The sequence below is a fragment of the Gorilla gorilla genome, chromosome 20 (genome assembly GCF_029281585.2).
Source record: "Gorilla gorilla gorilla isolate KB3781 chromosome 20, NHGRI_mGorGor1-v2.1_pri, whole genome shotgun sequence".
NCBI lineage: Eukaryota > Metazoa > Chordata > Mammalia > Primates > Hominidae > Gorilla > Gorilla gorilla.
The window spans coordinates 22021826-22045393 of NC_073244.2; the positions used below are offsets into that span (position 1 = coordinate 22021826).

At 43.3% G+C, this 23568-nt stretch overlaps 1 protein-coding gene across 1 annotated transcript; it reads left to right on the forward strand.

Moving 5' to 3' along the window:
* Positions 1–21251: 21251 nt before the first annotated feature.
* Positions 21252–22210, forward strand: LOC101152273 (large ribosomal subunit protein uL23-like). Its single transcript, XM_055372037.2, has one exon. It carries the CDS (start codon positions 21252–21254, stop codon positions 21720–21722), a length of 471 nt encoding a protein of 156 aa, XP_055228012.1. The 3' UTR covers positions 21723–22210.
* The last annotated feature ends 1358 nt before the right edge of the window (positions 22211–23568 follow it).

A 23568-nucleotide genomic window follows, 5' to 3' on the forward strand; every position in this document is an offset into this window, starting at 1 on the left:
CCAAGCTTGGTGCTTGCTCCTCTCCTGAGAGACTCCACCCTACTAAAGGCCAGCGGAAACAACATAGGAAGTTCGAAGCCATCAAGGGCTTTGCTGCATGTGCCAGAGGGAAGCAAGGCTCATAGCTGGTGTCTGTGTCCTTGTCCTGTCATTAGAGTAATAATGGCATGCACATGCTTGTGGCTGATTATGTGCCAGGGAATGTTGTTGTAAGCACTTTACTCTTTAAAACTCACTTAATTTTCACAACAGCCTTGCTATGACTCCTGGTTTTCAGGCAAGAAAACTGAGGCACAGAGAAATAGACTGGCCCAAATTCACATAGCTGGTTGAGAGTTGAACGAAGCAGCCTGCACCTGGAGTCCCTGTTCTTCACCACGACACTCTCTGGCTTCTCACAAGTCATATAGATGGAGTTCTACTAAATGTCAGGCACGATGCTAAGCAATTTCTTTTTTGTTTTTGTTTTTGAGACAGTGTCTCGCTCTGTCACCTAGGCTGGAGTGCAGTGGTGCAATCTTGGCTTACTGCATCCTCCGCTTCCTGTGTTCAAGTGATTCTCCTGCCTCTGCCTCCCAAGTAGCGGTGATTATGGGCATGCTCCACCACCCCCGGTGAATTTTTGTATTTTTAGTAGAGATGGGGTTTCACCATGTTGGCCAGGCTGGTCTTGAACTCCTGACCTCAGGTGATCCAACTGCCTCGGCCTCCCAAAGTGCTGGGATTACAGGCGTGAGCCACCGTACCCGACCAGCAATTTCTTTTAAAATATAATTTGTAATTATATATATTAGTAATTATAATTAAACATGCTGTACAACCTCATAAAATAAAAGGAAACAATTGCTAAGTGTAAGCACTGAGAACAAGAATTCTCCCTTCAACCCCCTGCTCCCATTCTGACAGCTGGGAGAATGCTTATGATGTGCTCATGTAAACTTCAGCACCCACATAACTGGTGTGTTGAGAGGTCCCATCTTTTTGGGGAATGTAGCACTTGGGTCCTGGCAGGGAACCCACAGGGGCTAAAGGAGGGGGTTTAAGGAGGAGCTGTTTGCAAAGGTGTGGGCAGGGCCAAGGGGAACCATGAGGGATGGTGCAGCACCCTGGAGGTTAGCATCCACCGAGAGCTGTCACCACTCCCAGGCTGGTGGTGCCAGGAAACAGCTGCTCCTAGAACCAAGATCTGTGGCTGAAAGAGGAGGGCAGAGGACAGACCTCATTCTGCTCTCCCCACTGATCATCAGTGGATGCTCCCATTGACCAAACTGCCATCTGCTTATACGACTGGAGAGGCTGCAGGCAGGTGTCCAAAGCCTCCTGTTGTGGTTCATTCCTGACAGCGGGTCAGTGCTGGTCCCCCCGATCCCACAGACTGAGATCCACTCAGCTTCTCTGCCTTGGGTGGCCCCCTTGTTCACTGACTAGGCAGGCACTTGAATGAGGAACAATATTCTGTCTCTCCCTGTACTCTCCTCTTTTCCCTGTCACAGGGAGGGTCTCTGTTGTTCATGTCCTGAGTCCCTCCATCTAGGGCTGGTGGCTGGTGTTACAGGACCACCAGGTTCATATCCCTGCTGTGCAATAACAGAAAATACACCGAGACAGAAGTGTTTGCAGCAGAGAAAAAGTTTAATGATCACGGGGTGGCCGAGCTGGGAGATGGAAGGAACTCTCAAATACATCTCCCCCAGGAGTTCTGGGCTGGAGTTTTTAAGGACTCCATGCAGGTTGAGGGATTAAAAAATGGGGGTCACTGATTGGTTGAAGAAAGGAGGATGAAATCATCAAGATGTGGAAACTGCCTTCTTTGGTGAGTGAGCCCCTCATGGGGGGCTGGCTATGATTCATGACCTTTATTGTGGTAAATGGCACTCAGGAAGCACTTTGGCTTGACTATCAGGCCAAATTTTATCAGCACCACGGGCACGTTTGCAGGACGACTCGTTCCTGTTTACTCCATGCACCCCAAGGGAAATTGCTGAAGTTTCTGTTTATCTTGGTACAACTAAAGAAGGATGCAAGAATGGACAAACTCTTTTGGCCACTCATTTACTCCTCCCGGGGCTGGGTCTTTACACACCTGGCATGATTTCATGGGCTGGTTCTTATCCACAGGTGACTCTTCCACGTCACTCAGGTTTCTGCTCAAAGGTCACCTCCTGGGGGGCCCCCTGCCTGATCACCGTGTCCAGAACAGCCCCCTTGGTCCCTTTCTATCTATTCCTGCAGAATAACTGATGTCAGTAGTTTCCCTCATATGCAAAACCTGAAAGAATATCTCAAATGGAGAACTCACATTTCACAATGCTTGAGACGCTGTCTCTAGGGCAGTTAAAGAAGACTAATTTTGTGACAGGGTCTATGTGATTCTAAGGCAAGAAGCTGCAAACAGCTATGAGGGAGCAGTCAGAGAACAAGCTGACGTAATGATTAATGCTGAATGTGCTGCAAACTTGGTTCATTTTTTTTCCTCCTCCCTTCTTCCATGATTAATTTTATAAAATGTATAGGTGATATGGTTGGGCTGTGTCCCCACCCAAATCTCCTCTTGAATTGTAGTTCCCACAATCCGCATGTGTCGTGGAAGGTACCCGGGAGGTAATTTAATCATGGGGGTGGTTACTCTCATGCTGTTCTCATGATAGTGAGTAAGTTCTCACAAGATCTGATGGTTTTATAAGGCGCTTTTCCCCCTTTTGCGTGGCACTTCTCGTTGCTGCTGCCATGTGAAGAAGGACATGTTTGCTTCCCCTTCCACCATGATTGTACGTTTTCTGAGGCCTCCCCAGCCCTGTGGAACTGTGAGTCAATGAAACTTTTTTCCTTATTAAATTACCCTGTGTCTTTATTAGCAGCATGAAAACAGACTAATACAATAGGGATGGGTCACTGGTGAGGGTGCTGGGGTCAGCTGTTCAGGACCAGCACCACCCAATAGATCCCACCCATGAGGGGTTGATGCCAACTCTTATGGGTCATCTGGACTTTTCTGAAACTTTCCTGGGGCTGTTTTTCTCCAGCTCATCTGATCTCCTGTTGCCTCTGGCAAGGTGCTAGCCAGTCAGTCTAGCTCTGGACATGCCTTGGGAGGCTGGCTATGATTCATGACCTTTATTGTGGTAAACGGCACTCAGGAAGCACTTTGGCTTGACTATTGGGCCAAATTTTATCAGCACCATGGGCAAGTTTGCAGGACGACTCGTTCCTGTTTACCCCATGCACCCCAAGGGAAATTGCTGAAGTTTCTGCTTATCTTGGTACAACTAAAGAAGGATGCAAGAATGGACAAACTTTTTGGCCACTCATTTACTCCTCCCGGTGCTGGGTCTTTACACACCTGGCATGATTTCATGGGCTGGTTCTTATCCACAGGTGACTCTTCCACGTCACTCAGTTTTCTGCTCAAAGGTCACCTCCTGGGGGCCCCCTGCCTGATCACCGTGTCCAGAACGGCCCCCTTGGTCCCTTTCTATCTCATCTCACTCTTGTAATTTCTTTCATCACCATCATCATTGGATTTGGTCTTACGATCTGTTGGCTTCCTCCGTCAGACGGGAACACCAGGTTGGCAGTGTTGACTGAAATTAAGGCTTTGAGGCAGAAATAATTCGATAAAGGTTTATTGGAAGTCAAATGTGAGGATTGATTGGGGAAGACACAGTAACGAAATTGAGCATGCTTTAAAGCCTTTTATAAATTGGAATGTTTTTGTGAGAAGGTTTGGGAGAAGGGAGGGGAACTCAAACAGGAGTTGTATGTTTTTCTTTCCCTTCCTTCTTTCCTTCCTTTCTTCCTTTCTCTCTCTCTTTCTTTCTTTCTTCTTTCTTTCTTTCTTTCTTTCTTTCTTTCTTTCTTTCTTTCTTTCTTTCTTTCTTTCTCTTTCTTTCTTTCTTTCTTTCTTTCTTTCTTTCTTTCTTTCTTTCTTTCTTTCTTTCTTTCTTTCTTGTTTTGAGACAGGGTCTCACTCTGTCACCCAGGCTGGAGTGCAATGGCACAATCACAGCTCACTGAAGCCTCAACCTCCTGGGATCAAGCGATCCTCCTGCCTCAGCCTCCCAAGTAGCTAGGACCACAGGTGTGCACCACCAAGCCTGGTTAATTATTTTTTTTGTAGAGACAGGATCTCCTTTTGTTTCTCAGGCTGGTTTCAAACTCCTGGGCTCAAGCAATCCTCCCACCTCAGCCTCCCAAAATGCTGGGATTACAGGCATGAGCCACTGTGCCTAGCTGGAGTTGTCTTTTTCATTGCAGGGTATAATATACAGATTATAATTATTGGCTACAAATGACAACATATAGGCTAAAACATTAATATATGTAAAACAATCTGTACAACTTTATGATTTAGAAACAAATTTGTGTCTTTTTTAATGTCAGTAGGTTACATATTAAGCATGTCAACAGTTTGAGGAACTCAGGATAAAATTTGAGGCTGGCTATGATTCATGACCTTTATTGTGGTAAATGGCACTGAGTAAGCACTTGGCTCGACTATCAGGCCAAATTTTATCAGCACCACGGGTAGGTGTGCAGGACAGCTGGTTCTGCCATGCATTATTTTTCATTCAGGGACAGGAGGTAAACCACGAATCATAAGATCTTCCTGGGATGGTTACTTTGGAAGCCTGCCAAAGGTGACTTGTAGATTATTAGTTCTTTGGATAGAGAATCTTTTCAAGGAAGCAGTGATGACCAATCTCTGTTCAGGTTAGAGTAACAGGGGTTATTTATCTTTCGCCATTGGGAAGGCTCATTTGCAAGAAGTCATGTCTTTCCAGGCTGAGGAGATAAATAATTTTGTTACTGCAGGCAGGTGAAATTGTTAGCGACATGGGGCAGGTCATGACTTGAGGCTCTGTGTTTTCTTTTGAATTGCGAGTCATATCTAGTTGTTGGGCAACCATTATTTTGGTCTTAGCTGTTGACGAATAGTTTTAAAATTCTAGAGAATTCAGGTAGAGAGAAAGGTAAATGTTTTAATTTTGTTTATAAAATTGTGTTTTATCCATTTGTTGTAAGACATACATAGTTTAAAAGAAAAAAATTTTTTATTTTGGAAAACACTATAAAAATAATTAGCATTGTGTTAAATAGAAGCTCATATAAACCATAAGGAATGGTACCAGTTCCTCCTTGTACCTCTGGTAGAATTCAGCTGTGAATCCATCTGGTCCTGGACTCTTTTTGGTTGGTAGGCTATTGATTATTGCCACAATTTCAGAGCCTGTTATGGGTCTATTCAGAGATTCAACTTCTTCCTGGTTTAGTCTTGGGAGGGTGTATGTGTCGAGGAATTTATCCATTTCTTCTAGATTTTCTAGTTTATTTGCGTAGAGGTGCTTGTAGTATTCTCTGATGGTAGTTTGTATTTCTGTGGGATCGGTGGTAATATCCCCTTTATCATTTTTTATTGCGCCTATTTGATTCTTCTCTCTTTTTTTCTTTATTAGTCTTGCTAGCGGTCTATCAATTTTGTTGATCCTTTCAAAAAATCAGTGCCTGGATTCATTAATTTTTTGAAGGGTTTTTTGTGTCTCTATTTCCTTCAGTTCTGCTCTGATTTTAGTTATTTCTTGCCTTCTGCTAGCTTTTGAATGTGTTTGCTCTTGCTTTTCTAGTTCTTTTAATTGTGATGTTAAGGTGTCAGTTTTGGATCTTTCCTGCTTTCTCTTGTGGGCATTTAGTGCTATAAATTTCCCTCTACACACTGCTTTGAATGTGTCCCAGAGATTCTGGTATGTTGTGTCTTTGTTCTCGTTGATTTCAAAGAACATCTTTATTTCTGTCTTCATTTCATTATGTACCCAGTAGTCATTCAGGAGCAGGTTGTTCAGTTTCCATGTAGTTGAGCGGTTTTGAGTGAGTTTCTTAATCCTGAGTTCTAGTTTGATTGCACTGTGGTCTAAGAGACAGTTTGTTATAATTTCTGTTCTTTTATATTTGCTGAGGAGAGCTTTACTTCCAACTATGTGGTCAATTTTGGAATAGGTGTGGTGTGGTGCTGAAAAAAATGTATATTCTGTTGATTTGGGGTGGAGAGTTCTGTAGATGTCTATTAGGTCCGCTTAGTGCAGAGCTGAGTTCAATTCCTGGGTATACTTGTTAACTTTCTGTCTCGTTGATCTGTCTCCAATCAATAGAAAAAGAGGGAATCCTCCCTAACTCATTTTATGAGGCCAGCATCATCCTGATACCAAAGCCGGGCAGAGACACAACAAAAAAAGAGAATTTTAGACCAATATCCTTGATGAACATTGATGCAAAAATCCTCAATAAAATACTGGCAAACCGAATCCAGCAGCACATCGAAAAGCTTATCCACCATGATCAAGTGGGCTTCATCCCTGGGATGCAAGGCTGGTTCAATATACACAAATCAATAAATGTAATCCAGCATATAAACAGAACCAAAGACAAAAACCACATCATTATCTCAATAGATGCAGAAAAGGCCTTTGACAAAATTCAACAACCCTTCATGCTAAAAACTCTCAATAAATTAGGCAAAGATGGGACATATCTCAAAATAATAAGAGCTATCTATGACAAACCCACAGCCAATATCATACTGAATGGGCAAAAACTGGAAGCATTCCCTTTGAAAACTGGCACAAGACAGGGATGCCCTCTCTCAACACTCCTATTCAACATAGTGTTGGAAGTTCTGGCCAGGGCAATTAGGCAGAAGAAGGAAATAAAGGGTATTCAATTAGGAAAAGAGGAAGTCAAATTGTCCCTGTTTGCAGATGACATGATTGTATATCTAGAAAACCCCATCGTCTCAGCCCCAAATCTCCTTAAGCTGATAGGCAACTTCAGCAAAGTCTTAGGATACAAAATCAATGTGCAAAAATCACAAGCATTCTTATACACCAATAACAGACAAACAGAGAGCCAACTCATGAGTGAACTCCCATTCACAATTGCTTCAAAGAGAATAAAATACCTAGGAATCCAACTTACAAGGGATGTGAAGGACCTCTTCAAGGAGAACTACAAACCACTGCTCAATGAAATAAAAGAGGATACAAAGAAATGGAAGAACATTCCATGCTCATGGGTAGGAAGAATCAATATCATGAAAATGGCCATACTGCCCAAGGTAATTTATAGATTCAATGCCATCCCCATCAAGCTACCAATGACTTTCTTCACAGAATTGGAAAAAACTACTTTAAAGTTCATATGCAACCAAAAAAGAGCCCGCATTGCCAAGTCAATCCTAAGCCAAAAGAACAAAGCTGGAGGCACCATGCTACCTGACTTCAAACCATACTACAAGGCTACAGTAACCAAAACAGCATGGTACTGGTACCAAAACAGAGATATAGACCAATGGAACAGAACAGAGCCCTCAGAAATAATGCTGCATATCTACAACTATCTGATCTTTGACAAACCTGAGAAAAACAAGCAATGGGGAAAGGATTCCCTATTATTAAATGGTGCTGGGAAAACTGGCTAGCCATATGTAGAAAGCTGAAACTGGATCCCTTCCTTATACTTTATACAAAAATTAATTCAAGATGGATTAAACGTTAGACCTAAAACCATAAAAACCCTGGAAGAAAACCTAGGCATTACCATTCAAGACATAGGCATGGGCAAGGACTTCATGTCTAAAACACCAAAAGCAATGGCAACAAAAGCCAAAATTGACAAATGGGATCTAATTAAACTAAAGAGCTTCTGCACAGCAAGAGAAACTACCATCAGAGTGAACAGGCAACCTACAAAATGGGAGAAAATTTTCACAACCTACTCATCTGACACAGGGCTAATATGCAGAATCTACAATGAACTGAAACAAATTTACAAGAAAAAAACAAACAACCCCATCAAAAAGTGGGTGAAGGATATGAACAGACACTTCTCAAAAGAAGACATTTATGCAGCCAAAAACACATGAAAAAAATGCTCACCATCACTGGCCATCAGAGAAATGCAAATCAAAACCACAATGAGATATCATCTCACACCAGTTAGAATGGCAATCATTAAAAAGTCAGGAAACAACAGTTGCTGGAGAGGATGTGGAGAAATAAGAACACTTTTACACTGTTGGTGGGACTGTAAACTAGTTCAACCATTGTGGAAGCCAGTGTGGCGATTCCTCAGGGATCTAGAACTAGAAATACCATTTGACCCAGCCATCCCATTACTGGGTATATACCCAAAGGACTATAAATCATCCTGCTATAAAGACACATGCACACTTATGTTTATTGCGGCACTATTCACAACAGCAAAGACTTGGAACCAACCCAAATGTCCAACAATGATAGACTGGATTAAGAAAATGTGGCATATATACACCATGGAATACTATGCAGCCATAAAAAATGATGAGTTCATGTCCTTTGCAGGGACATGGATGAAATTGGAAATCATCATTCTCAGTAAACTATCGTAAGGACAAAAAACCAAACACTGCATGTTCTCACTCATAGGTGGGAATTGAACAATGAGAACACATGGACACAGGAAGGGGAACATCACACTCTGGGGACTGTTGTGGGGTGGGGGGAGGGGGGAGGGATAGCTTTAAGAGATATACCTAATGCTAAATGACAAGTTAATGGGTGCAGCACACCAGCATGGCACATGTATACATACGTAACTAACCTGCACATTGTGCACACGTACCCTAAAGCTTAAAGTATAATAATAATAAAATTTAAAAAAAAAGTCAGGAAACAACAACAATAACAACAACAACAACAAAAAGAAGGTCATATAAATCATTTTAGTCTTTTATCATTTCAGTCTCCTATAATTTTTGTTGTGTTTGATGTTGGGTTAATAATCTTTATGCATAAGTTTTTATTGGAGTTTTGAACGTTTTTATTTAGTCTATAGATCATTAAATTATTAGAAATCTGTGTTGTAGAGTCTTTTATAAGAAAAGTAATTTTGGACTGGGTGCAGTGACTCATGCCTGTAATCCCAGCACTTTGGGAGGCCAACGGGGATGGATCAATTCAGGCCAGGAGTTCCAGACCAGCCTGGCCAACTTGGTGAAACCCCGTCTCTACTAAAAATATAAAAATTAGCCGGGGGTGGTGGTGTGCACCTGTAGATTGAGCTACTAGGGAGGCTGAGGAAGGAGAATCACTTGAACCTGGGAGGTGGAGGTTGCAGTGATCATGCCACTGTACTCCAGCCTGGGAAACAGAATGAGACTCTGTCTCAAAAAAAAAAAAAAAAAAAGTAATTTTATACTAGAGTTGGTTGCAAATGTTTTTGGGCCGGGCATGGTGGCTCACGCCTGTAATCCCGGCATTTTGGGAGGCCAAGGCGGATGGATCACCTGAGGTCAGGAGTTTGAGACTAGCCTGGGCCACATGGCGAAACCCCATCTCTACGAAAAATACAAAAATTAGCTGGGCATGGTGGCGGGGACCTGTAATCCCAGCTACTTGGGAGGCTGAGGTAGGAGAATCGCTTGAACCTGGAAGGTGGAGGTTGCAGTGAGCTGAGATTTCGCCACTGCACTCCAGCCTGGGCGACAGAGTGAGTGAGACTCCTTCTTCAAAAAAAAAAAAAAAAAAGATAATGACCAGAATTATCACTGGCAGCAGCATCACATCAGAATCATCAGACTTTTATAAATTTTGCATAATCTTTAGGATATTTATATTTATAACATTTATATAAATCTAATTTTAGAAAGGATTAACGTAATTAAAATTATGACTGCAAATATATTCGATATTTATAAATTTAAATAATTTTTGGAACATTTATATCAATAACATATTTATAAACATGACTGAAAGATCTAGTATTATTTATCATTTGACAACATTTTTAACATAATTTTTAAAATCTAATTATTTAATCTATAAAGACTTATTTTAGGATTTTGATCTTGGAGAAACCTGTAAAAGATATAAAAAGATCTAAACACCTTGTCAAATTGGAATCGTAGGCCAGGCATGGGGGCTCACATCTGCAATCCCAGCACTTTAGGAGGCCAAGGCGGGTGGGTCGTTTGAGCTGAGGAGTTTAAGACCAGCCTGGGCAACATGGTGAAACACCATCTTTACAAAAAATACAAAAATTAGCCGGGTGTGGTAGTGCACACCAGTAGTCCTAGCTACTCAGGAGGCTGAGGTGGGAGGATTGCTTGAGCCCAGGAGGTTGAGGTTGCAGGGAGCCAAGATTGTGCCACTGAACTCCAGCCTGGGCAACAGAGCAAGACCCTGTGTCAAAAACACCAAAAAAAAAAAAAAAAAAAAGAAAACAAATTAAAATCACAGGTCGTTGTAAAATAATATTTATTTAACTAGAGTGATGATCAAAAGACTTTGCAAGCAATAGAGAAAATTATATGGACGTGAAAATCTTAACTGTTTTATTTTATTTAATTAATTAATTTATTTTTGAGACAGGGTTTTGTTCTGTCACCCAGGCTGGAGTGCAGTGGTGCGACCATAGCTCACTGTAGCCTTGACCTCCTGGGCTCAATCTATCCCATTGCTTCAGCTTCCCGAGTAGCTGGGACTACAGATTTACGTCCCCACACCCAGCTTTTTTTTTGTTTGTTTTGGAGAGACGAGGTTTCCCTATGTTGCCCAGGCTAATCTTGAACTCTTGAGCTCAAGCAATCCACCTGCCTCGGCCTCCCAGGGTGCTAGGATTATAGGCGTGAGCCACCAGGCCTGTCCTAACTCGTTTGCAGCTTAGTCTTAGTAAGTAATTAAAAATCTGATAAAGATAACACAGAAATTATTTCAATAACATGTAAACTTTTTGTTTTTAAGGCCAATGACCGAAATGTAAAGACAAATCTCTTGTAGTGTGATTGTGGTTTTTTTTTTGAGACAGAATTTTGCACTGTCACCCAGGCTGGAGTGCGGTGGCGCTGGCTCACTGCAACCTCTGCCTCCCGGGTTCAAGTGATTCTCCCGCCTCAGCCTCCCTAGTAACTGAGATTACAGGCATGTGCTACCACATCAGGCTAATTTGTTTTTGTATTTTTAGTAGAGATGAGGTTTCATCAAGTTGGCCAGGCTAGTCTGGAACTCCCAACCTCAGATGATCCACCCACCTTGGCCTCCCAAAGTGCTGGAATTACAGCTGTGAGCCACTGCGCCTGGCCTGAATTTTTATTTTTAGTAACCTTAAATTTTAGTGGAAACTTAGAAAGTAAGATCTTGAGTTGTCTGTCACAAATTAGTATGTTAAAGAGATGAGCTACTTTATAATGTTTAGAAACATTTTTTTTATAATATAATTTTTTCTTTTCTTTAACTTTTATTTTAGGTTCAGGCGTACATGTGCAGGTTTGTTACACAGGTAAATGGCACGTTGCAGGAGTTTGGTGTACAGATTATTTGATCACTAAGGTAATACACATAGTACCCAGTTGGTAGTTTTTGGCTCTCACCTTGCTTCCCACCCTTCACCCTCAAGTAGGCCTTGGTGTCGTTGTTCCCTTCTTTGTGTTTATATGTCCTCAATGTTTAGCTCTTATTTATAAGTGAGAACACACAGTATTTGCTTTTCTGTTCCTGTGTTAGTTTGCTTAGGATAATGGCCTCCAGCTCCATCCTTGTTGTTGCAAAGGACATGGTCTCATTCTTTTTTATGGCTGCGTAGTATTCCATGGGGTATATGTACCACATGTTCTTGATCCATTTGATGGACATTTAGGTTGATTCCATGTATTTGCTATTGTGACTAGTGCTGCAATGAACATACATGTGCATGTGTCTCTATGGTAGAACAATTTCTATTCCTTTGGGTATATACCCAATAATGGGATTGCTGGGTCAAATGGTAATTCTGTTTTAAGTCCTTTGAGAAATTGTCAAACTGCTTCCCACGATGCCTGAACTAATTTACATCCCCACAAGCAGTGTATAAGCATTTCCTTTTCTCCATAACCTCTCCAGCATGTTATTACTATATATATAATTTTTACTTTTTAATCATAGTCATTCTGACTGGTGTGAGATGGTATCTCATTGTGGTTTTGATTTGCATTTCTCTAATGATGAGTGATGTTGAGCATTTTGTTCTATGCTTTTTGGATACGTGTATGTCTTCTTTTGAAAACTGTCTGTTCATATCTTTTGCCTACTTTTTTAATGAGGTTGCTTGTTTTTTCCTTGTAAATTTAAGTTTCTTATAGATTCTTGGTATTAGACCTTTGTCAGATGCATAGTTTGCAAATATTTTCTCCCATTCTGTAGGTTGTCTGTTTACTTTGTTGATGGCTTATTTTGCTGTGCAGAAGCTCTTTAGTTTAATTAGGTCTCATTTGTTGATTTTTGTTTTTGCTTTGTTACAATTGCTTTTGGCGTCTTCATCATGAAATCTTTGCCAGTCCTATTTCCAGAATGGCATATCCTAGGTTATCTTTCAGAGTTTTTATAGTTTTTGGTTTTACAGTTAAGTCTTTAATCCATCTTGGGTTAATTTTTGTGTATGGTATAAGGAAGGGGTCCAGTTTCAGTCTTCTGCATATGGCTAGCCAGTTATCTCAACACCACTTATTGAATAGAGAGTCCTTTTTCCCTTGCCTGTTTTGTCAGCTTTGTCAAAGATCAGATGGTTGTAGGTGTGTGAACTTGTTTCTTGGCTCTCTATTCTGTTCCATTGGTCTATAGGTTTGTATTTGTACCAGTACCATACTGTTTTGGTTAGTGTAGCCCTGTAGTATAGTTGGGTAACGTGATGCTTCCAGCTTTGTTCTTTTTGCTTAGGATTGCCTTGGCTGCTCAGGCTATATTTTGTTTCCATATGAATTTTAAAATAGTTTCTTCTAATTCTGTGAACAATGTCATTGGTAGTTTGATAGGAATAGCATTGGATTTGTAAATTGCTTAGAGCAGTATGGCCATTTTAACAATATTGATTCTTCATATTCATGAACATGGAATGTTTTTCCATTTGCTTGTGTCATTTCTGATTTCTTTGAGCAGTGTTTTGTAACTCTAGTTGTAGAGGTCTTTCACCTCCTTGGTTAACAGTATTCTTAGTTATTGGGCCAGGCGCGGTGGCTCATGCCTATAATCCTAAAACTTTGGGAGGCCGAGGCAGGCGGATCATGAGGTCAGGAAATCGAGACTATGCTGGCTAACACGGTGAAACCCTGTCTCTACTAAAAATACAAAAAATTAGCTGGGTGTGGTGGTGGGCGCCTATAGTCCCAGCTACTCGGGAGGCTGAGGCAGGAGAATGGCGTGAACCTGGGAGGCGGAGCTTGCAGTAAACTGAGATCGCGCCACTGCACTCCAGCCTGGGTGACAGAGCGAGACTCTGTCTCAAAAACAAAAACAAAAAAACGGTATTCTTAGTTATTTTATTCTTTTGTGGCTATTGTGAATGGGGTTGCATTCTTGATCTGGCTCTCAGCTTGGACATAATTTTTTCTTAGTTAGAAATGACCCAGATGTTTAATGAGAATCTATTATTTAATTTAACATAACTTTAAGATTTTGAATTACACAAAAAGTTTTTAATAAGCATTTATCTCATTTATGCTTACCCAATTTATTTATTTTTAATAGGTTGACTAGACTATTTATGAGAACTTAGATATTAGACAAAGTTAGTCATTATCAAAAGTTATGTATGGTTATGTTAAACATTTTTATAGCCTGTGATTATCAGGTGTTCACCCGAGTGAGAAACTTAAATTAAAATATGGGTATTTTGTCAACAACTCAGAAGATTTAGCTGTTTTTATTAAGCTAACAATATTAAATGTCTTATTTATTAAAATTACACAAACAAAGATCATTTGGTTTTGACCAGATTTATAGTCTTATAACCTTTGTGTCAAACCCAGGCACCTTAAACTATCTAGTGGAGAGAAATACAAAACTTTCTGACCAGTAAACTCAGACAAAAATGTACGTTGACAATTTTAAAGACATTTAAATGTTTATCTTATCAATAATTTGAACACCAACTTATTTATTAAAGACTTCTTTAAGTCATATAAACTTGGAACATACTTGGGTTTAGTAATTTATGAGCTCTCATCTATTTATGTCAGTTTTGTAGCATATAGATACAACATATAACAATATATGTACATATATTTAAACACATCTAAACAAACATATACACACACATAAAGACTTTATAGTATTTATTTTAGAATTTTAGTCATGAGAGAGTAGCATAAACTTACTAGTTTATAAAAGACAGTTGGATCCATATTACATCTGACAAAACTGGAACTTGTTTACATGGCTTAAATTTTATTTGTCTCAACAGATAACTTAATGAAGGCTGTGGATCAAAATTTTGGGTAAAGCAATTCTTATGGCAGTTTGATTTTAAAAACATCTTCTGCCCCTTTTTTCTTTAGTTCTAAATGAGCTTAGGGTTAACATTTTAATGTTTATATTTTAGTTAGAACTGGCTGAATTGTTAAACACACACACACACACACACACACACACACACACACACACACACACACACAATCTCTAAGTAATTTTGCATTAGCAATACCATAAACAGTGAGCTTTATCTCAATACCAGTAGAAAAGTTAGCAGATTTAAAGTGGGCAGAAAAAAAAAACAGAGAACTTAGAAGGCTCTGTGTGCTAACTCTAAAGTTATAAGTTGACCATCTGAGCTCTGAATTCCTTTTCTTTTTCTTTTTTTTTTTTTTCAGGAGTCTTGCTCTGTCACCCAGGCTGGAGTGCAGTGGCACGATCTTGGCTCACTGCAACCTCCGCCTCCTGGGATCAAGTGATACTCCTGTCTCAGCTTCTCAAGTAGCTGGGACTACAGGTGTGTACCACCACACCCAGCTAATTTGTGTATTTTTATTAGAGATGGAGTTTCGCCAAGTTGGCCAGGCTGGTTTCAAACTCCTGACCTCAAGTGATCCGCCCGCCTCCTCCTCCCAAAGTCCTGTGATTACGGGCTTCAACCACCTCGCTCGGCCCCTGAATTGTTTTAGTGTAATCTGTCCATCAATTTAAAATGTACAGAAGAACCAGCCATGATACATAGCCAGCTGTAGTCTCAAAAAAACCTGGCATATATTAATGTTTGAGAATTTTATTTTGTTTCTTAATCTCCCAGTTTAGAAAAAAATTTTTGGATCTGCATTTTTTAATCTTAAGTTTCATTTTCTTTTTGTAGTTGTTCCATTTGCTCTTTTCGTTTTACATTTATATATATTTTCCCCTTTTGAGGGAAGGAAATGTGTGCATTGTGAACTCCTAAAAATCTCTGCCTAAGAGATATATGGGAGCTGAGTGAACAAGGAAAAAGGGATGAACTCATATTGTTTCCGGAACCAAACTGGGTCTGGCTGGGTTTTCTTGAGGCCCGATAAGGAGAAGCAGACAAACTAAGAAAGAAAGGAATTTATTACTGTAACCAGACACAGGGAGAAGGCCAGAGATAATTCAAACAGACCAACTCAAAGTGTTACAATTTTCTTAGTGCTTACATAGGTTGGGGTTATGTGCCTATCTGCTGTATATCATTCGCCTAAGTCTACTGGTAACTAATTTTGTTTCAACTAGAAGCTCAGAGGCAAAAAATTCTGGCTAAGTCTGATTAAAAGGGTCCTAGTACCTTCAAGGCCTGTCTACTGTGGTACTGGAGTCACTATTTCTTTTTCTTTCTTTTCTTTTTTTTTTGAGACGGAGTCTCACTCTGTCGCCCAGGCTGGAGTGCAGTGGCACAATCTCGGCTCACTGCAACCTCTGCCTCCTGCGTTCTAGTGATTCTCCTGCCTCTGCCTCCTAGGTAGCTGGGATTACAGGCGTGTGCCACCATGCCTGGCTAATTTCGTATTTTTAGTAGAGATGGGGGTTTCACCATGTTGGCCAGGCTGGTTTTGAACTCCTGACCTCCGGTGATCCGCCTGCCTCAGCCTCCCAAAATGCTGGGATTACAGGTGTGAGTCATCGCGCCTGGCCTGGAGTGATTATTTCTATCTTATCTCCTTTACAGCTTGACCCAGAGAGCTGCCTTAGACTCTCCAATGAATCTATTCAAACAGCTGCCTCTATTACCTTGACTTGTCTCAGATTCTGTTACCCGAGATGGGTCCTGGCACTAGGAATGTAAGACTGTCTCTATTATTTTGACTTGTTCCAGGTTAGGGAGAAGCCTGTGCAAGGCTCCTACTGACCATATGTTTCATTTCTAGCTTTGATGTCTGGGCACCTATTTCCCTAGTTTGGACTATTTGCTCAATTTTTAAGGCAGCTCTGTGGAAATCTGTTTGTGTAACACAAGTGCTATTCACGCCTGTCTGTGTGACTGTCATGTAGGCCTGGTTGTGTGGTTGTCAGGGAGAACTCTCCTGCCACAATAGCACAGGGGGTAAGAGGAGGGGAAACAGTTGGAGGTTTAGAAGCTTCTAAGTCCCATTGAAAGTCTCTCATTTAATTTTTCTGGTTCTAAGACTAGCAACTTTTTTTTTTCTTTTCTTTTTTTTTTTTTTCCTGAGGGGAGTCTCGCTCTATCGCCCAGGCTGGAGTGCAGTGGCGCTACCTCGGCTTACTGCAAGCTCCGTCTCCTGGGTTCACGCCATTCTCCTGCCTCAGCCTCCAGAGCAGCTGGGACTACGGGCACCTGCCACCACGCCCAGCTAATTTTTTTCTGTATTTTTAGTAGAGACAGGGTTTCACCGTGTTAGCCAGGTTGGTCTCGATCTCCTGACCTCATAATCCGCCCGCCTCGGCCTCCCAAAGTGCTGGGATTACAGGCGTCAGCCACCGCACCCGGCCAGGACTAGCATCTTTTTTAATTGCCCACACAAATAAGTCACTTAAGGCATTTCAAAAAGATCTCCGTTTCAGCTATTGTTGCTTATAACCATCGTGAGTTAGGCAGGACCACTTTCCTCAGCACTTGTAAATATGAAGACTTTTAAAAATAATTTTTCATGGCTGGGTGCAGTTGTGTCCGGAATTGGTGGGTTCTTGGTCTCACTGACTTCAAGAATGAAGCCGCGGACCCTCGCGGTGAGTGCTACAGCTTTTTTTTTTTTTTTTTTTTTTTTTTGAGACGGAGTCTCGCTCTGTCGCCCAGGCTGGAGTGCAGTGGTGCAATCTCGGCTCACTGCAAGCTCCACCTCCCGGGTTCACGCCATTCTCCTGCCTCAGCCTCCCGAGTAGCTGGGACTACAGGCGCCCGCCACTGCGCCCGGCTAATTTTTTGTATTTTTAGTAGAGATGGGGTTTCACCGTGGTCTCGATCTCCTGACCTCGTGATCCGCCCACCTCAGCCTTCCAAAGTGGAGTGCTACAGCTCTTAAGGTGGCACGTCTGGAGTTTGTCCCTTCTGATGTTCAGCTGTGTTTGGAGTTTCTTCTTTCTGGTGGGTTCGTGGTCTCGCTGGCTCAGGAGTGAAGCTGCAGGCCTTCGCGGTGAGTGTTACAGCTCTTAAGCCAGCGCGTCTGGAGTTGTTCTTTCCTCCCAGTGGGCTCGTGGTCTTGCTGGCTTCAGGAGTGAAGCGGCAAACCTTTGCGGTGAGTGTTACAGCTTATAAAAGCAGTGTGGACCCAAAGAGCCAGCAGTAGCAAGATTTATTACAAAGACCGAAAGAAAAAAGCTTCCACAGTGTGTAAGGGCACCCGAGTGGGTTGCCACTGCTGGCTCCTGGCAGCCTGCTTTTATTCTCTTATCTGGCCCCACCCACATCCTGCTGATTGGTAGAGCCCAGTGGTCTGTTTTGACAGGGCGCTGATTGGTGTGTTTACAATCCCTGAGATAGATACAAAGGTTCTCCACGTCCCCATCAGATTAGTTAGATACAGAGTATGGACACAAAGGTTCTCCAAGGCCCCACCAGAGCAGCTAGATACAAAGTGTCAATTGGTGCATTCACAAACCCTGAGCTAGACACAGGGTGCCGATTGGTGTGTTTACAAACCTTGAGCTAGATACAGAGTGCCGATTGGTGTATTTACAATCCCTGAGCTAGACATAAAGGTTCCCCACCGCCCCACCAGAGCAGCTAGATACAGAGTGTCCATTGGTGGATTCACAAACCCTGAGCTAGATACAGGGTGCTGATTGGTGTTTACAAACCTTGAGCTAGATACAGAGTGCCGATTGGTGTATTTACAATCCCTGAGCTAGACATAAAGGTTCTCCAAGGCCCCACCAGACTCAGAAGCCCAGCTGGCTTCACCCAGTGGATCCCGCACTGGGGCTGCAGGTGGAGCTGCTTGCCAGTCCCGCGCCATGTGCTCGCACTCCTCAGCCCTTGGGTGGTCGATGGGACTGGGCGCCCTGGAGCAGGGGGCGGCGCTCGTCGGGGAGGCTGGGGCTGCACAGGAACCCACGGAGACAGGGGAAGGCTCAGGCATGGCGTGCTGCAGTCCCGAGGCCTGCCCCGCCGGAAGGCAGCTAAAGCCTGGGGAGAAATTGAGCGCAGCCCCGGTGGGCTGGCACTACTGGGGGACCTAGTACACCCTCCGCAGCCGCTGGCCCGGGTGCTAAGTCCCTCATTGCCCGGGGCCGGCAGGGCCGGCCGGCTGCTCCCAGTGCGGGGCCCGCCAAGCCCACGCCCACCCGGAACTCCAGCTGGCCTGCAAGCGCCGAGCACAGCCCCTGTTCCCGCTTGCGCCTCTCCCTCCACACCTCCCTGCAAGCTGAGGGAGTGGGCTCCGGCCTTGGCCAGCCCAGAAAGGGGCTCCCACAGTGCAGCGGTGGGCTGAAGGGCTCCTCAAGTGCCGCCAAAGTGGGAGCCCAGGCAGAGGAGGCGCCGAGAGCGAGTGAGGGCTGTTGGGACTGCCAGCACGCTGTCACCTCTCACAGTGGCTCATGTCTGTAATCCCAGCACTTTGGGAAGCCGAGGGAGGCGGATCACCTGAGGTCAGGAGTTCGTGACCAGCCTGGCCAACATGGTGAAACCCTGTCTCTGCTAAAAATACAAACAAAACAAAACAACAACAACAAAAAACTAGCTGGGCGTGATGGTGGGCATCTGTAGTCCCAGGTACTCGGGAGGCTGGGATGCTGAGGCTGGAGAATCGCTTGAACCCTGGAGGTGGAGGTTGCAGTGAGCTGAGATTGCGTCATTGCACTCCAGCCTGGGTGACAAGCGCGAAACTCCGTCTCAAAACAAACAAACAAACAAACAAACAAACAAACAAACAACTTTCTCCATAACTTTTATGTATAAACACTGGCTGATGTACGGTCAGTCTTAACAGGACCCATTTCCCATCCTGGTTGTTTTGAGTGAGACAAGCTATGTTGTGGAGCAAGAGTGCCCTAATGTGATCAAAAAATGATAAAACGAAGGAAAGTTTGTCTCTCCCCAACCCCCTAGAGAAACCATTCACAAAGATCCTATTTTACCCTGCCCTAGAATTCAACAAAAACCCTTACCTTAAATTTGTAGCAGTAGCTCTTATTCTGAGAACATCACTGCACCTCCTAGCCAAGGGGGAAAGCAGCTTCAATAAGGGAGAACTTTGCCTAAAACAGGAAGTTGGCTGATTTCAGGAGAAACTTATCTGTTGCATCCAGCAGGGGCATCCCAGTTGGGGGAACACGATGGATTCCGTGCATGAAGGTTGATACCTGCTCAGGAAGGTCCAGGGTGACCAGGGAGGCCACTCTGAAACACTGATGACTACATCATTTTGTGGACTGAAATTAAAGCTGCCGAGGCAGAAATATTTTGATAAAGGTTTATTTGAAGCCAAAGGTGAGGATCAACCCAGAAAGATGCACCAACACATTTGGATGTGTGCCAGAATATTTTACAATTTGGAATGTTTTTATAAGAAAGTTTAGCAGAAAAGAAGGGAACATCTTATATCAGAATTGTCTGTTTTTGTTGGAGGATATAATACAGAGGTCATAATGATTAGGTACAGGTTATAACATACAGGCTAAAACATTTTGTATGTAAAACGATCAGTGAAACTTTATAAGAGAGGGCACAGTGGCTTATGCCTGTAATCCCAGCACTTCGGGAGGTTGAGACAGGCAGATCACTTGAGGAGAAGCTCATCACTCCTGAGGCCAGTAGTTCGAGACCAGCCTAGCCAATATGGTGAAACTCTGTCTCTACTAAAAATACAAAAATTAGCTGGGCATGGTGGCACATGCCTGCGATCCCAACAACTCGAGAGGCTGAGGCAGGAAGGTTGCTTGAACCTAGGAGATGGAGGTTGCAGTAAGATAAGATTGCGCCACTGCAATCCAGCCTGGGTGACAGAGTAAGACCCTGTCTCAAAAAAAAAAAAAAAAAAAAGAAAAGAAAAGAAAAGAAAAACTTTATGATTTATAAATATATCAGCAAAACTTCATGGTTTAGAAACAAAGGATTGTGCTTTTCCATATCAGTGGAAAATCAGAACATCAGCAGTTGGAAGAACTCATAAGATCTGAGTAATTAAAGATAAGATTTGAGGAACTCACAAGATTCTTTACTCAGGAACAGGATGTAACCCACGCATCAAGAGATCTTTTCCGGGGGCTAATTGGGGAGCCTGCCAAATGTGACTGGTAGGTTATCAGCAGAGACCATGTCTGTCTTGTTCAACCTGTGTCCCAGGTCCTAGCACCATGCCTGCTACCATTTAAGTGTTCATGTGAAGTTTGTTGTTGAGAAACTAATTACCTAAAAGTTAGAACTTGACCTCTCCATTTTACTGAGGAGGCTGTGAGACTCAGAGGGTTACACAGCTAGTGAGTGGCAGAGCCTGGACTTGAACTCAGTTGTGCTGAAGCCAGAACGTGTTCCTTCCTGAGCATTCAAGGACAGGGAAGGTGAAACTCCAGCTAGCGGGCAGCCCGTGTGCTTGTTCTAGGGAGACCGCAGGCCGATTCCTGGGAGCTGGGTCTTCATGGTGACACAGTAAGAACAACTCACCTATTGGCTGGGCGCAGTGGCTCACGCCTGTAATCCCAGCACTTTGGGAGGCCGAGGTGGTCGGATCACTTGAGGTCAGGAGTCCGAGACCAGCCTGGCCAACATGGTGAAACGCTGTCTCTACTAAAAATACAAAAATTAGCTGGGTGTGGTGGCTGATGCCTGTAAGCTCAGCTGCTCTGGAGGCTGAGGTAGGATAATCGCTTGAACCTGGTGGGGCGGAGGTTGCAGTGAGCCGAGATTGGCACCATTGCCCTCCAGCCTGGGTGACAAAGTGAGACTCTGTCTCAGAAAACAAAGCAAAGCAAAACAAAACAAAGCGAAACAGAACTACTCACCTATGTTGTGGATCAACTGTGTCCCCACTGTACCAAATCCTTATTTATTTAAAAAAATTTGTTTTGGACCCTTCTCACAAGATGGCGCCGAAAGCGAAGAAGGAAGCTCCTGCCCCTCCTAAAGCCGGAGCCAAAGAGAAGGCTTTAAAGGCCAAGAAGGCAGTGTTGAAAGGTGTCCACAGCCACAAAAAGAAGAAGATCCACACGTCACCCACCTTCCGGCGGCCGAAGACACTGCGACTCCGGAGACAGCCCAAATATCCTCGGAAGAGCGCTCCCGGGAGAAACAAGCTCGACCACTATGCTATCATCAAGTTTCCGCTGACCACTGAGTCTGCCATGAAGAAGATAGAAGACAACACCACACTTGTGTTCATTGTGGATGTTAAAGCCAACAAGCACCAGATCAAACAGGCTGTGAAGAAGCTCTATGACATTGATGTGGCCAAGGTCAACACCCTGATTCGGCCTGATGGAGAGAAGAAGGTATATGTTCGACTGGCTCCTCATTACGATGCTTTGGGTGTTGCCAACAAAATTGGGATTATCTAAACTGAGTGCAGCTGCCTAATTCTGAATATATATGTATATATATATCTTTTCACCATATACATGCCTCTCTGTCAATTTCTGGTTGGGCTGGGAGGCCACACACAGACACTGACATGACAGGGCTTGGGCAAGACTCCTGTTCTACTTATCCTTTTGAAATATTCACCCTGCCACTCCACCATGTGTGATCACTCCAGAGATCTTTGTGACTAGAGTTAGTGTCCTAGGAAAACCAGAACTCAGAACTTGCCTCCATGGTTGAGGGTAACAAGAAGCTGTACAAGAACCCCTTTTATCCCTGGAAGAGGCTGTGTATGAAACCAGTGCCCAGGGTTTGAAGGGCGTTAGCATCCGTTTCAGGGGAGTGTGGATTGGCTGGCTTTCTGATAGCATTTTGTCCTCACACACCCATCTACTATGTCCAACCGGTCTGTCTGCTTCCCTCACCCCTTGCCCAATAAAGGACAAGGACTTCAGAGGAAAAAAAATTTGTTTTAATTATTACATTTATAGCAGCCCAGCTTGAAAAACGAAGCAACAGAGACATGTAGAAAGTTAAAAGGTTTCTACTCCAATTGTAATTTCTCCAATTCCATCGTGGTACGTGCATTCTTCTGGATTTTTTTCAATGTGCATACACATGTGTACATACAGACACACACATACACTCGTACGTTTTTTATATTGATGGGACCATTACTCACATCTTTAATTTGAAACTTATTCTCTGCTCTCTCTCCCTGTGTCTGATAGAATGCTGGCAATGCTTTGTGATGCTTTAGGAGACACATTTGTCAGATGTGAAGACTTAGGCTTAGGAATTGATGGGTGGTGACTGAGGCTGGTCACTCTGTGGTCTGGTGCACTTTCCCACTGCCCCACTCTGGGTAGGGGTGGAAGGGCCCCTGCAGAGAAGCACCAGCATCTGTTTTCCCAAGAGTGACTCCCCTCCCTCCAATACTCACTAGGGGACTTTCCATAAGCCAGGCTGTGTGATTTGGCCCCTGAGATATTCCTGGTTGGATGAGAAATCTTGGGGAGACTCCAGCCTTCTCAGGCACAGAACTCCCAGAATAGAGAGCTCCCTCTGGACTATCACTCCTGCCCTTGGCCTCAATTTCCTGTTCTGCTACCTGGTCCAGGAATCAGGACCTCAGTGATGAACCTTGGCTTCTCCCGGGCTGCAGAGTCCTGCTGGGGTGTGAGTCCTTGCTCATGGCTCATGAAAGTTCAACATATGCTTATGGCTTCAATATTGGGCCAGATTTCGCTTCCCACCTTGGCCTTCCCAAGGATGAATTGTGTGGTCCCACGTGTTGGTGATCTCAGCATGAACTGCAAAGGAACAAGAAGTCATGTGCATTTTTGCGCAGCCTGGGTGCCGCATCCCATGGCTGCCTTTGGAGGGTCTCCCTCTTCATTCATGTCTCTGCTAAAAGGTCACCTCCTCCTGGAAGCCCTCCCTGATTCTCTGATTTATTGGATTGTCTGATTTATTGGATCATTGCCTGTCTCTTTACGTGATGTGATACCTTTGACAGCCGAGCACTCACTGTTGCATCCCCAGTGCCTGGCACATAGTAGGTGCTCAAGAAACATATAGTGGCATGAACAGCCCTGAGAGGCATAGATTTTTCTTTTTATTTTGTAACTGAAAGAAGCCCTGAGAATCAGAAAGGTTAAGGGGTTAACTCCCAGCATCCCTGTAAAGCCTGGAGCCAGGAATCTTAAAACAAATCTACTTAAACTTGAAGGATTGTATAGGGATTTCCTGGGGTTCTATTAAGATGCAATCCTGAGTTAGTATTTCTGGATTGGGGCATGGGATTCTGCATTTCCTGCCAGC